Here is a 15,132-nt window from a genome sequence, read left to right as displayed (position 1 = left end):
TTATTTGAGAAAAGGATTGCACTCGCATACGACCCTCCTTTTCAACATCTTCCCTCCGCCATAGTAGTAACTCAAGAACTGCGACACGGTTGTGCTCGAACGTTTGCGTAGAACTGGAAGTTGACATGGTCTATGACATTGGAGAACCTCGCCCGAAGTGCTTGGTGATGGCTCTGGACTTGTGCATCATCGAAAGGAGCTATGGAATCGATCGAGATCACCCTATTATTCTTCTTCAGGGTCGTCAGCGACTGCCCGATGCACTCTGCGAAGGCGTCGACGTCAAATTGGAAGTGCTCGTAGTCGTTGTCGATACTGTCGAGGTTATAGTCTCGGATGATGGAGGTGAGTGAAGAGACGACGTTGTTGACCCAAGAGTCAATAGAAGAAGGACTGAAGTAAGTCGGGCTGTCGCTCACGGTGTCTCCTCCCAAGATAAGAGCCACCTTCACGTTCCCATTGCTCAGTCTGATGGAAGAGAAGGCGAAGGGGGAGAGGTTAGTGCTATCCCAAAAGACGTTGAACTGTCCATCGGCGAGGGACGCGGAGATGGTGTAGTTGATGCCGAAGGCGAGGATGAAGTGGAATTGTGCTCCAATGTATTCGCAGAAGAGCTGGGAGTTTTGGGCTATGGTCATAAGCTAGAGAAGAGGAAGAGCACGGACGAGGAAGGATGAGAAGAACAACTTGGAGACACCCATGGCTTAGCTCGCTGTGGTCGGAGATCGGGTTGATATAAACTTAGAATATACGCATATAAGCTGTAATTATATGTGATTTTGTGAATTTAATGATTGAAGTTAATCCAAGAGCGGTGTCGTCTTCTTCCGGACTCCGAAATTATTGGAAGAAGACCTTTCAGAGTTTACGTACAAAGGACTTCAGAAGACAAAGTCCTTGATCGCGTTTGGATGATGTTGACCGCACCACCAAAAGTCCTTGTCAACATAGTTGACCAACTTAGGGCCCTTGATCAGCACGAGACCGATGGAAAAGTCGAGCTTATTGCAGTGTGTTGACTCGATCTACTCTACTACTGAGAACAAAGAAGCGGTCTTGCAATGATGCACAGACTATGAAGAAAGGTTTGCTCGCTTGCTTGCATGAATAAGATCAAAGTTCGAATTAAATTAGATTAGATATATTATATATTTAATTAGATTTTGATATGATTATTAGTTAATAAAAAGAAGAAAAAAATTATTATTAAATTTCTTAAGATATGATTATCTTAACGAGAACGATTTTCTTGATTATTTATTTTTGACTTTGCTTTGGATAAGACCTTTTTGTGACCAATAATTAGATGGATAGAACCTCTTAAGTATTTTAATATGATACATAACATGTTATGGTATGTGGTGTTTGAGAAAAATATGAGAAAATATAGAAAGATAGTTTTTATTTTAATTTCATCACTTAAAGCGGTCTAGTAAAAGATAAAAAGAGAAAAAAAATATGTCAATTTAATTTTCTTTATAGATCAAAATCATTGCTTCATTCGGACTTAACGATGGCATATTTATAGATCAAATAAAAGTTTTCTAAAAAGCATCAAGAGATACGTAATCATAATATTTGATATATCGCTATTTGATTTTAGTTTTTGACATAAATTTTTTTTGGTATAAAAGTATAATTATAGTTTTATACTTATAATTGATATCAAAGCTATATTTTAAAATCAAATATCATGGATCGTAAATGTATATTGGATCTATTTTGTATTTAGATCTATTTGTTAACACATTTTAGTTATGAAAATGTGTTATTCGAATTTGATTGTACGATAGTTGAACGATCTATCTATATTGTCGATATACTTTTTTTTATCTCATCCGTCTTGTTCGATCTCTAAATTTATTTATATTTCTCGCTCGTTTACGGTGCAAGTGGAACCACAATAAAAGTATATTATCTATATTTGTTTGGCAGGCTACCGTCTATATCTTGCTATCAACCAAAGCACTATTGAGGATGATGGTTTTTGTTGGTCATCGACCTTGTCATATGCAACAATTACAAAGATGGTAGCATTGCTGTCGTATGCAGCGACGATTGTTGTGTGTAGCAACCCAAGCAATGAAAGTGTAACACCGCTACGTGTGACATTTGCCATTATGGACAACGATTGCCTTTAAGTGGTGTTATTGTTGCTGCGATGGCATGACAATGTCGGATGCATGCGATAGCACATGAAGGTGGTGCTGCCCTTGATCGGTGTTGACGAGGACGATGAAGATGGTCTAAGGCAACGTTGGCAAATGATGTTGATGATGGGTTGTCATGCGGCTTACAATTGCGCTATGTTGATGGCACACAATGACAATTGATTAGTTGTAGACACATGCGTTGTCGATATGGGTCGCTCAGTGACTACCCGATGGTTGTAACACTCCTCGATCGACCATAAAGGAGATGTATGACCAATAAGGGTCACGCGATGATGATAGTTGTGTACGTGAGAATTATCACGCGTATATATATATATATATATATATATATATATGTATATACATATATACATATACATATATACATATACATATATATATATACATATATACATATATATATATATATAATAATAATAATAATAAAATAAAATAAATAAAATAAAATAAAATAATAAAATGATGAAACAGTGGCCTTTTGGCTCTTCGGAGTGGGGTAGTAAAAAGACCAGCAAACCCCCCGTCGGAACCCTTTTGACTCTTCGACTAAGCCCTAGAACCGATGGACGGCCACTCCGCCCCCGTCCGCTCCCGGAGCTCCCAATCTCCCTCCCCTTCCCACTCCGCCTCTGCCTCCGCCTCCAGCTCCGTCCACCACAAGCGCAAGTTCCCAGGTGCCGCCGCCACCGCCGCCCCCGCCCCTGCTCCTGCCCCCTTCGCGCTCTCCGACACCGGTGCCCTCACCTCCAACGACGACCTCGACAGCATCAGCGCGCGGGAGGAGGAGGAGGAGGACGATACCGAGGAGGAGGAGGAGGAGGCAGACGAGGACGAGGAGGAGGAGGAAGAGGAAGAGGAGGAGGACAATGACTCCATGCGGACCTTCACCGCCGCTCGCCTCGAGAACGCCAGTGCCGCCGGCGGATCCGGCAACCCCAGGAGCACCAAGCCCCCTAAAACCGAGAACCTGACCACCAAGGTCGAACCATCGGGGGTTGGGCTGTCGGCGCTGGGCAGCAAGGATGACCGTGGGAACGCTGGCCCGCCGGCCCAGCAGAACCCCTCATCCAATGTGAACTTGATGCCTGGGATCGTGGTCAAGGAGGAGACCGTGAAGAGTATTTTCACTGAGAACATACAGACTAGCGGGGCTTACATTGCCAGAGAGGAAGGGCTGAAAAGAGAGGTGAGTCCGCTCGTCCCTCTCCTTTTCTTGAATATTTCGAGAGATAGAGGAGTTTGTTTATTTCTTGAAAACTAAATCCACAGTATATCCGGAGCAAAGCACATCATTTCTTGAAAATCTTGACCAAGGGAGGACTACTTTCATCTCTTTTCTCTATAAATTCTTCTATCTTGTAATACAATACAATCTTTGTTCCAATCTTCAGTTACTAAAAAACAGAAGATTATCATACTGGCTAATAGTAAAATTCTTGTGGTGTTTAGACAAATAGTACATAAAATTACTCTTTAGCACGTTCCAGAGAAACATGATTACTTCTGCCAAGTGTATCTTCGATGCAAAAATTTAGCAAGGAAGCATCGGGTATGAAATCTCAAGTGATGTCTGTTGGTCTTGAGACTTGTTAGCATTTTTCATTATTTACATTCCAAATGACTCATGGAACAAAGACCACATATCATAATGTTATTTTTGGAGTCAATATCTCATATTTTTGAGGTCCACATTCATCAGTAATTTCAAAGACTTCCATTGCTTAAGTAAATAATTTTGATGCATCTTGGTGGCATATATAACAACTTGGTCGATCTGTTAGCTTTACAAGTTCATTGAAATTACTCAAGAAATTAACCTAGAAAGCATCACAAATTCTCAGTTTGGTTTACTAGTTCTTTGAAACATATTGATACAAAAATTAGTCCCTTTGCAGGAAGATGCTGGAAGGCTCAAATTTTTGTGCTATGCAAATGATGGAGTTGATGAACATATGATTTGGTATTGTTTTCATGTGTTTTTACATGATTTTCAAGAATAATTTCAATTTTTTTATATTATTAATATTGACTTGAATGTTAACCATGAAATATTTGAAAACTTAAGGTTTTTTTTTGTTGTAATTAATTATTCCTATCTACTTTGCACCCTTTAGGTTGATTGGATTGAAGAATATATTTGCCAGACAACTTCCTAATATGCCCAAGGAGTATATTGTTCGTCTTGTTATGGATAGGTAATCATCTAAGCTTTTGGATCATTTTGTAAAGTAGGAATTGAAATTTAATCTTAAGCTTCTAGTTTCCTCCTATGCTTTCAAATTCATGCATCTGGACAACTAAGATGTCTGTCTTCACTTTCTGCGACAGACTAAAATTGATGGTTTTTCTTATATTTTTATGCATTAACTTGTCAGTTGATCCTTTCTGTATCTTCTTCTAGTTTGCTCCTATTAGCTACATAAATGGAAGTATAAAGAATTCTCTAGATTTATATATGTTTAGGTACATGAAACATGCATTTTAGTGCATCTCAATCGATCTGCCTGAATTTCAGATGGGTCAATTGTTTCAGAGTTGAATGTCCAGTGTGGATGTTAAACAACACTTTTTTGCAAGAACACTGATGATGATTGCATACTTTCTGTTGCATTTTTAAAGAGTTTCAGAATAAATCTAATAGAAAGCTCCTGCATCTTTTGGATCATTCCATAGAGATAGCAACACTAGATTCTCTGGTGACTAATCCTCCTAAAATTTATTTTCTTCACTGGTTTCAGAACCTGTATTCTCTAGCAAGGGTCTCATGGGCTGGTACAAAACAATCATGGGCTGAAGTTAATTGAAATAAGAATTTAGTTTTTGGGCCAAGCTTGAGTGGCATACACCTTTCGCTGGTGTGGTGTGTGCCGCTCGAGGCAAAGTGCACTTGACTTTTGGGTATCTGGCTCAGAGAACATTAGATAAAGCCAGGTGTAAACAAATTACAGTTTATTGCATAGCACCCCAACCATTTTTATTTCCATATAGCAATGATTTGCATTACCCGTTTTATTTTAAATCAAAATCATAGCAATGATTTGCATGGCCTTTGTGCTTGCTATTTGGTATTGATGTATTTGTCTTCTTAAACACAAACTTTGTCACTTATTTTGTTTATCTATTTGTATTTGCCTATATCATCTTTGTTTTTGTTATTTTGCAGAAGCCACAAGTCAATGATGGTTATCCGACATAATCAGGTAGTTGGTGGAATAACATATCGCCCCTATATCAGGTAAAGCAACCATATATCATAATCTGATCAATACAATGTCCTGCACTTGTAAAGGTTTGAACTTATTACTAATATTGTGTAATCCATATTTGCAATTTTATATGAAAATAAATTGGATGATAACGTTTGTGTTTCCTGACTTTATAGCTGTTGTTCACCAGTAATTTATATGTCATGCTAGGCAGTTCTTATTGGTTGAAATTTTATGATAAAAATGAAAAATTGAGGTTTCTCCAAGAATGGCTTTTCTGGTCACTGTTTTCTTAAACAATCTTGTACATTATGTTATTGTTTTAGCTTGGTGCCATAATCAATCAATCATCTTTAAATCCCTAAAATGGACTTGATATTGGGAACCTATTGTTGCTTAAATATAAATGTATGGAGAGTTGTTTAATTATTCTACAGTAGGCATGATATTGTGCTAATATAGGTTATTGAAATTCTTACCCATTCAATGCTCTAATGACATGCTTTTCATATTGTAGCCCTCTTACTGCTGATAGTCGAGCATTAATACCTTCCACTGCTGTATGTGGGTCGATTACCTCTTGTGAAATCCTGCTTTGATGATTTCTCATTTGTTGATGATAGGAACTTTGCTCCATATTTCTTTAGATGGGGTATATATCCAAATGAATCATTCACACCTTTGTTTTGCTGAATATTTAACAGCTATTTGTAAACCAGTGATTTTTTAATGCTGTCTTCCTTTTATGATCATTTCCAACTGGAGGATGTCAGTTGTTGGTTTAGGAGCATTTAATTACTCAGTGATCAATCCGAGTAGACCTCTACAGTCTACCCATTACAGATTTGATCTGTTTTTCCTCTTCACAACCTTTGGCTTAACTGCTCACATCATGATCTTTATGGAGCTGGGGTTACTAGAGACTATTATTGGATGATAGGTGAAGCATGGCTGTCTTTTTTGCCCTAGAATGATAGGTGAGACTAATATTGAAATTAAGGTTTGTTTTTGGGGTTGATTCAAATGCGGTCTTGAATGACTCTGTTTTGTCTGTGGCTGTGATGAAACTTGTTGGCATGTGCCTTATCAGCACCATGTCAACATATCCATGGTGGCAGGGAAAACGAGAGACTTAAGTGGGAAGAGTAGGGAAAAACCCTAGTGAGCTTGACATCAGATACTGCCTAATGTGCATTACCGTCAGTGCTTTCTCACCAAGGTGAAACACTTGGGATTATGCATAAAAGCAGCTAAAAAAAACTCAGTCAGTCTCTATGATATCAGGAAGAAGAAAATGTAAAGTAACTATTTTGGGTTTTATTTATATACTCTTTATTAATGGAAATAATATAAGACATATGTGCACTTCTACCCCATGGCATAATATCAATAGTCGGCTTTGGGTCATAATGTGTAGTAGTTCATGCCTGAGATAGGCCCTTTCACGCCCGTATTAAGTATTGGGAAGGAAGAGTAGTAGCTAACTGGAGCCTCAAAAGACGTCCACATCAATAGTAAAGAGTTCACACAAGTATAGGTTGCTACTTATTTATGTAATAGCTATTTTTTGGGTGAATATCCTGATGCATCAATCCAATTTGATCAGTTCTAATCCTGACCATAGGTTCCATTGAATCTGGGCCATTTAGTTTTTAGTGATTGTTGGTTCCTATTAGTTCTGATTGTACATTGCTGCAAGACTACCCGATGTTGACATGTATCTTCACCATCCTCCTTCTAAATATCATTATATTGCTTTATGCTTTTCTTTTTCCCCTGCTTTTTTTACCAAGAATATGTAACTGTAGGGAAGGTTGTAGTTTAGTCACACAACAATATTAATTTATTTTTGACATATTTATAATATTAGGAAAACATGTAATTGCAGGCATCTTTAAGCTCAACAATTTACATGTGATTTTCTATTTTGTGCTGTTGCCTGTGACTGTAAACAACTAAACATATTGTTTCCTTTGCCCAGCTTTCTTGTTTCTCTGAATTCTTTTCCACTTCAAACTCTGGTACATTTCACCTGGAACAATTTTATATTATACATGCATGTATGTTCATGTTCTATAAACGTGTTCATGCAGGTATGCATTTATAAGCACATGTAGATGCTCAGCATCATGACTTTCATAATAAAATAACTTCCTCAACATGTTTGAAGCCATGAAAACTTTGTTTTGTCCAACTTGTCATGCTTCTATCCTGTTCTGATGGCATTTTCATCACAATATTGAACATTTTCTAATAATTTGGATTTAATCGCTTGCAGTCAAAGATTTGGGGAAATTGCTTTCTGTGCAATCACAGCAGATGAGCAAGTCAAGGGCTATGGCACAAGACTTATGAATCACTTAAAACAGCATGCTCGTGATGTTGATGGGCTAGCTTATTTTCTAACTTATGCTGATAATAATGCTGTTGGCTATTTTATTAAGCAGGTTGGTTCTATCAAAGTTTTATCCTGTCCCACATTTCTGCATTAGGCTATTGATAATGTTTACCTTCAATAATTATGTCATTAGACTATTTGATGATAGTTGTTTTGTAATCTGCTTCTTTTATTTTCTAAACATGCTAATCGTATAATGTCCCAAAACACGGGCGAATATCTTCTCTAGTCTGTGACTGATGAACTTTCATAGTCATTTAGGTGAGCAAAATGAGGAAATTTATTTATTCCCATCTACAATGTCCCGTCCTGTGATTTTGGTTTCTTTGTTCGGTGTGGTGAATCTTGCTCTTAGAAATCTAATTCTGCTTCACATTTCTTTTTTTTTTTTTCTGATTCTTTAATTACTGATTGTGTCCACATAGCTGTAGCAATTTAGTGCAATTTTGTACTGGTAAGAAATACTCAATTTGTTCTCATGGACAGTGGTTTATTCACACTATGGAATTTAGCTTGCTACCATATCCGCTTGTGCAAGATGATTCCCTAAAAGGAAAACTTAACATGCTTGTCATATAGCTCTGGCCCATTTTTCTGGTCAGAATTTTTTGACTGTTGTGAATTGATGTTGTTAGGGCTTCACAAAGGAGATCACTTTGGAGAAAGAAAGATGGCAAGGGTATGGATGTTTTGACATTATCAATTTCACGAGATTCAAATTTCTTGTACTTTTTAGAGCTTGAGGTTGTAATGCCCTCAATTTTCCCTTTCCTTTATGAATTTTGCTGCATGAAGTGTTGAACTTTCCTCCTTGCTGTTTATTTCACTTTCTGACCAATTTTTGTTATATGATACTTGAGGAATGTGTTTATTAGAAACCATGTTGCTTTATATATTCTCCAAATGTCATTTGAAATTTTTTTATTACATTAAATTATCTATTCACCTTGTACATGAAGATATATCAAGGACTATGATGGAGGTATTCTTATGGAGTGCAAAATAGACCCGAAGCTTCCATACATTGATCTGGCTACAATGATTCGGCGACAACGACAGGTAAAGTGACAAATGCTTCTCTGCAGCTGTTGGTTTTCATGTAAGGCAATTAAGTATTTTGGTCGTGTTATTTAGAAAAGGACTAAGAGATTATTTGAGATGTTCGTCGGTTTCTTTGGGATACTGGTACAAAATGGAATCCAGAAGAAAATGTATATCACTGCAGTACCTACCTTGGATCTTTTTATCTTATTTATTTAGCACTTCATTGAGCTTGGGCGATTGGAAAGGTTAGCCTTGTCTTTATTAAGCATTAATAACAAGGATTAAGGGTTAAAAAATTCAAACTACATTTTGAATATAGTTAGTGATAGAAAGCCGGGATGGGTATGCATACTATGTAAATTAGAAATGAATCTAATCTATGTTGAACTTGTTATATCAATATCCAAGTTAAGTTATTTGCTACTTGCAGTTAGATTTCATTTTTACGGAATGTATGTGTAATAGGCTCCTGAAATATTAAGGGGTGGGTCTTAAGCACAACTGTGAGGTTGTTCTAATTTGATATGTGTGTTACAGCACTAAATAATGTCACTAAGCTCAAGCCTCATGCACTGAGCTGCCCTTCATTTATGTCATGTATATCAATAAGATTCTTAGGTTCAGACTTTTGATTTTTGTAACTCTATGAGAATTTTTTCTACTTGTTTTTGTTGGGTATTTACTAAATATTGATTGTGGAATCACTTGAATGTGCATTTCTCGTTTTGAGTTTGCAGGCAATAGATGAGAAAATAAGAGAACTTTCAAATTGTCACATTGTTTATCAAGGAATCGACTTCCAAAAGGTCTGATGTCATCTGTACATATAGATTTTGATGTTATCCTGTATTTTCACTTTAGCAACCAAAATTTGAAATGTTGTCTGCTTATGTTAGTATAGACATTAATATATGACCTAGTGTACATCCTTTCCCAATGGTAGGTTGCAAATAATTTGTATTCACAAATTTGGATAATTGGTACATATTGTGTGTTATGCCTTCTTATCCATAGTTTAAAGTGGTCATTGCTGATTTTTTGAACTGGTTGACTAGAGCTGCGGTTATTGAATAAACCTGATGAGATCATGCATTGTTTTTGACTGCTAAGTGCTAACTTGAAACCTTTATGTTAAGGGTTGATAATACTCCTGCATAACTTCAGTTGCTTATTTATAGGTCTCTTCAGGAAATCCATTATATGTGTTCGAATAACATAAAGAAACAAACTTCCATAAGTTTTATAGTGTGTATCTTGATATCTTAAACAAGATCCATCATCAAGGTACACAATATTTTGTTAGATTAGAAAAATGAGATCATGAGAACTTTCCACTATGGCCTTTGGCATATACATTTGTTTGTCTGGATGCATGTAGATTGAGAATGAAAAAAAGGGATAGAATTGCATTTGTAATTTGTAATTTCTGTTAGCACATGTTAACATTAGACATATAGTGCATTTGCACAAATAAAAAATATAACTTCTGTCATGTTTCAAGGACTTGAACATTTAGTTTCTTAGAATATATGTGTAAGACCTACAGGTATGACCATTGAATTGCCATTATCTGGTGATAATGGTTCTTTGATTATACAAATAACGTTGGAACCAGAATTCTCCTTTGAAGTTTACCAATATGCAGTCATCTAACTACCCAAATTGACTGACTGAAAGTTTGCTCCATATGTTTTCTGGACTATATAGGTTTCCCATATTAATTAACGTCTTGTATGCTTAAGCTATATTTATGTCTGATCAACATCTTTTGTCCTGTTCAGAAAGAAGCTGGCATTCCAAGAAAACCAATTAAAGTGGAAGACATTCCTGGTCTGAGTAAGTGTATTTACTGACTTCATCTTTTGATCATCTTTTCTTCTAAAATATCAACTAGGAACTAAAGGTCACTTCTGTCAAAGGTAAATGCATAATTTTTTAATGTAATTGAACTAATTCAAAATAGTAAAAGAAACTCAATACAGTTCTACTGTTTGTAGCTTTCTTGAGAGAGCACTTTATATAGAACTTTAAACATACACACACACACACACACACACACACACACACACACACCCACACACATACAACACTGTTGTTCATGTATCATTTATTTTTGTTTTGCAGCTTCCTCATTAGTTTCAACAATGAAGCAGTCTTCTTAACTCACTAGAGGCTTTCTATGCATAAGCTGATCATGATCACTCAATGATTACCTATATGATATGTATTTTGTCCAAATACAAAGTCTTAAAAAAGTTCTACACTTTTTGCTGACTGATCCGGCAAAATGAGTTTTCTGGATTCACATACAAGTGCTGAAAAATGTTTTGCAAGTAACCTGTACAAACTCATGCCATTGTGGTTGGTCCAACATGTGTGTTAGTAGCGACACTGGGTCTCCCAAAGTACATTTACAAGTGAAGTGATATATCTAAAGTATAATCTGAGGAAAAATAATAAATGCCTTGAAGACATTTGGTTGCCAGGGTCAATCTACAAAATCTAACACATTTCTAGAAAAGGTAGCAGTAGGCACATTAATTTACAAAACCCTGCACCTCAAAAGAAAAAAAAAAAATATTTACCACCTTTTTCTGCTGATGGCTTCTTGCTTATTAAGGTTGTGGACTACTGTATCTTCCTACTGACACTTCAGCAAAATGCTGTTACTTTTCTTTTGTTTGTGTGAATAAGCTTCCTTTGTTTATCATGAGTATTTCCTGTGCCTTGAGAAATCATTTACAACAGCCGAAGACCCAAGTCACTATGTAAATGCATTCGAGATAAGATTGCCTACTAGACAAACGTGTGCACTACTAACATTTCAGTATCTGTTTTCTTAATTTTAAAAAGTTATGAATCTTAGTTTTAAAATTCTGCTTAAAATAATTTCACCAAAAAGAGTAGCTTTTTTGTAGTTGTATGTGATGCTGAAATTTTAGTGATTATTATTGACAAAATGCATAACTGATGTCAAAAGGATGTTCAAACGTCAGAGATATTTTTGCATCTGAATGCAATTTTTAACTTGATTCTTTTTTCTCTGTTAATAGGTTAGATTATAGGTAATGTCTTCTGAGTACAAAGTTCTAGAAGCTGTGTGGTGTCATACCAGCATGCATAGGATACATAGCAATTGATCTAGGTTATAGTTATGTATTTTCTTTTCTTGGTTCTGTTGTCATGAAAATTTCTACTTTCTGTAATATATAGAGGATGCCGGTTGGACACCAGATCAATGGGGCCACTCAAAATTTAAGACAACAAATGCTACAGAGCGCCAGCAGCTTAATAACTTCATGCGTAACCTTTTAAAGGTAAGTTCAATGTTTTAGATCTTTGCTAGTCCTCTAAGTTTATCATGCTGGAATCGATCGTTCAACAATCTACGTGGAAATCAGTATCTCATATATAAAGCATGAATATGCAAACAATAATTACTGCTGTGAAGAATAATCTGTCCTCTGCACCACAAGCTTATACACGTGTGCCCATTCTCCACTGTTCTAGAGAATGGTGCATGGTTCAGTTTAAGTTATAAATACAGTTCTTGTTGTTAGCATTGAACTCTATTTGGTGGTTGCCCATTCTCCACTATCCTAGAGAATGGTGCATGGTGCATGGTTCTATGGGGAACTAAGAAAACAGTTCTGTTACATATTACATATAGAACTGCTGCCTATTCTTATACCTTAGATCGTCTGTAAATGAAGGCAATCAATACATACAGAGATTCACGATAATGATTCTGTGCTTTCAGATACTTATGTTATATGCTAATGTAATACCCTATTATATACTAATGTGATACCATTATTGACTCTCTGACAGCTCATGTTTGAACATCCTGATGCTTGGCCATTCAAGGAACCAGTAGATGCACGTGACGTTCCTGATTATTATGATATCATAAAAGATCCTATGGGTAAGTATGCAAGAAATATTGATATTGTTCCAAAGTCTAATTAAATATTTCTTTTTCTGGTACCTTCCATATATATGAGTGATTTTCTTTTCTGTTAACTTTTGTTAAAGAAATAATCAAGATTCCTAGCCTCTAAATGATTTAATTACTGTCTTAATTTAGACAAACAATTTTGCTCTATGCCATGTGTTATGAAGATAATAGATATTCATGTGAACTCGTTTATAGTTGCTTGACGAAAGAAAGAAATGCCTAGTTTTTGTTTAGAAAGATTTGTGTTCTATTGGCTCATATGCATTAGTGGTTCTTTTTGTGCAATGTTGTTTTATGGTGCGGTATGGCATGAGGCTTACCAAGGCTCTATTTTTTTCTGTTCACCTCATGCAGATAAATCATCAGATGGATCACTTTGACTTTATTTTATTAGAATTTTTCCAGTAATTGGGCTAAGATAAACTAACAAAAGGACAATTTCCCTCCATTTCTGCTTGTGAGTTCTGTGGTTACTGTGTCAACAGCATGCTGATTAGGATGCTGCAGTAAACTTTTGACTGTTTGAATGGAAGAGGCTAGGTTACCATGTTGGGGATAAAAATGGCTGGTTCATTCATACATGGATTTCCAAAAATCTTGATGTAGTGAACCATGCAGCGGCAGCTATTTGATATAAGAGAAGTTTGGTGTTGGATCAATAACAGAGGTCTAGGTTGGGATTAAATTGTATATCTCTTTAGGTGGTGCTGGCAGCAAGTTGACATATTGAAAAGGAGTTCTTTGCATTACTCGAGGAAAACAAAGTGTTCAAATAGATGAAGTTTCACATATGTAGATACCAAAGACGAATACTTCAAGGAACTCTACATTAAACTTTGGGTGAATCCTAGGTTGATGCTTGATATTGGGCAACTTAAATTGTTTAGTAACAGATCAATCCGTGTCCACATACTCTTCTTTTTTATCTAATTGTAGATGAGAGAAAATCTGAAATCCTATGCCCCATATTTTCAATTAGATTGCATGATCATTATTAATTTCTTAATGAAATGAGTTCATAGGAAATCATGCGGATCGATGTTTTTCTTTCCAATCAAGCACAGCTGGCAATGTTTGAGTAGTTAGCTTAATGCCCTATTTAATGTTGATATCAGATCAGAGATTGGGTTCTTGAAACAACATGCTTATATCTATAATGATTAAGTCTCTTTTATGTGGCAGACTATGTTGAGCATTTGTTCATTTAGTTTGATTCATTAACTTACTGGACCGGAGAAGTGAAAATTGTTGTAGTTATGCTGCATTGGAAGGACGTTGCTTTTTTTTTTAAAAATTTCCCTTCTCTCTATATTTAGGTTATTTTTTAACATCAGATCTTTCAGTTTAAGAAGTTCTCTCCTGAAATTTTGACTGATATAAATTTTTTGTCTTGCAGATCTAAGGACCATGTCTAAGAGATTAGAGTCAGAACAGTACTACGTCACTTTCGAGATGTTTGTGGCTGATGTGAAAAGAATGTGCGCAAATGCACGCACCTACAACTCCCCCGAGACAATATATTATAAGTGCGCAAATAGGTGTGTTTTCCTCGTCAAATCCTAAATCTTGTAACTGATACCTATAAATATAGATTTGCCTGTGTGATTCATGTCATTTTCTTGTTGTCCGCTTCAGGCTCGAGAACTTCTTCACAAGCAAGGCGCAGGCTTACCTTCTGCAAATTTCAAACAAGAGCTCGTAACAGCGTGCCCCACAAGTGTGGCTGATCCAATTGCTGATGTAGGAGCGCTACTGTCTGTACAAATCATGAAAAGAGTTAGAGAGTAGTCAGAGAATTGGTAGAAGAGAGGTGGGAGAATGGACTTGAAATCCAAAGCATTCTGAAAGCTTTACTGTATGACTAATTGAAATGTAAATAATCCGACTAGGTTTCCTAAACCACTCATCTCTACTTTGTCATGGGATTTATCTGCTCCACCAAATCCCCTGTAGCAAACTTTTGAAGCTTGAGAGTGTATTGGTCGTAGTTGTACTCAGGTAACTTGAGTGTCATATTTTGTAATTTATAACTGTTCTGATACAGTTAATTTTTTTATCATCTTGAACGAAATCATTGCAAGCTAGCATTCATTTCGAGTTCTTGAGTTGATAAGGTGGCACACAGGCTTACCTTCTGCAAATCTCGGATATGCATCACAGGGAGCCTTACCATCGCCTTGTTGTTGTTGTTGTTGAGTGGATAAGGAAACATGGTTCTCAAATACTCTCAGAATTCAGTGGTAATCAAACAGGGATTCTGGCCATTCTTCATATTTGATGTAAAGGGTTTTTAGGAAGTTTGATCTACTCCCTCGTCGCCTTCCACATCTCTTCGATTGTTGATGGGTCACG

The 15,132-nt window shown here is 36.3% G+C and overlaps 1 protein-coding gene and 1 pseudogene across 1 annotated transcript; one reads left to right on the top strand and one right to left on the bottom strand.

Annotated features, from left to right (window-relative positions):
* Positions 1-701, bottom strand: LOC135619435 (chitinase 1-like; annotated as a pseudogene).
* A 1,970-nt stretch (positions 702-2,671) lies between these two features.
* LOC135618688 (histone acetyltransferase GCN5-like) lies at positions 2,672-14,851 on the top strand. Its single transcript, XM_065119834.1, has 13 exons — positions 2,672-3,360; positions 4,070-4,134; positions 4,289-4,369; positions 5,338-5,409; positions 7,659-7,827; positions 8,414-8,457; positions 8,738-8,837; positions 9,560-9,628; positions 10,604-10,658; positions 12,036-12,139; positions 12,654-12,747; positions 14,177-14,318; positions 14,416-14,851. The coding sequence occupies exons 1-13, from the start codon at positions 2,737-2,739 to the stop codon at positions 14,480-14,482; spliced, it is 1,686 nt and encodes a 561-aa protein (XP_064975906.1). The 5' UTR covers positions 2,672-2,736; the 3' UTR covers positions 14,483-14,851.
* The last annotated feature ends 281 nt before the right edge of the window (positions 14,852-15,132 follow it).

This window comes from Musa acuminata, chromosome BXJ2-8 (genome assembly GCF_036884655.1).
Source record: "Musa acuminata AAA Group cultivar baxijiao chromosome BXJ2-8, Cavendish_Baxijiao_AAA, whole genome shotgun sequence".
Lineage (NCBI taxonomy): Eukaryota > Viridiplantae > Streptophyta > Magnoliopsida > Zingiberales > Musaceae > Musa > Musa acuminata.
The sequence above is the reverse complement of the archived record's forward strand: the minus strand, read 5'-3'. Positions and strand labels throughout refer to the sequence as shown.

What these genes read in the sequence shown, in the direction of transcription:
- LOC135618688 (XM_065119834.1), top strand. Translation starts at nt 2,737, where the DNA reads ATGGACGGCCACTCCGCCCCCGTCCGCTCCCGGAGCTCCCAATCTCCC. An exon ending in AAGGAATCGACTTCCAAAAG is followed by an intron (nt 9,629 to 10,603) that starts GTCTGATGTCAT and finishes TGTCCTGTTCAG; the next exon opens with AAAGAAGCTGGCATTCCAAG. An exon ending in TCATGCGTAACCTTTTAAAG is followed by an intron (nt 12,140 to 12,653) that starts GTAAGTTCAATG and finishes ACTCTCTGACAG; the next exon opens with CTCATGTTTGAACATCCTGA.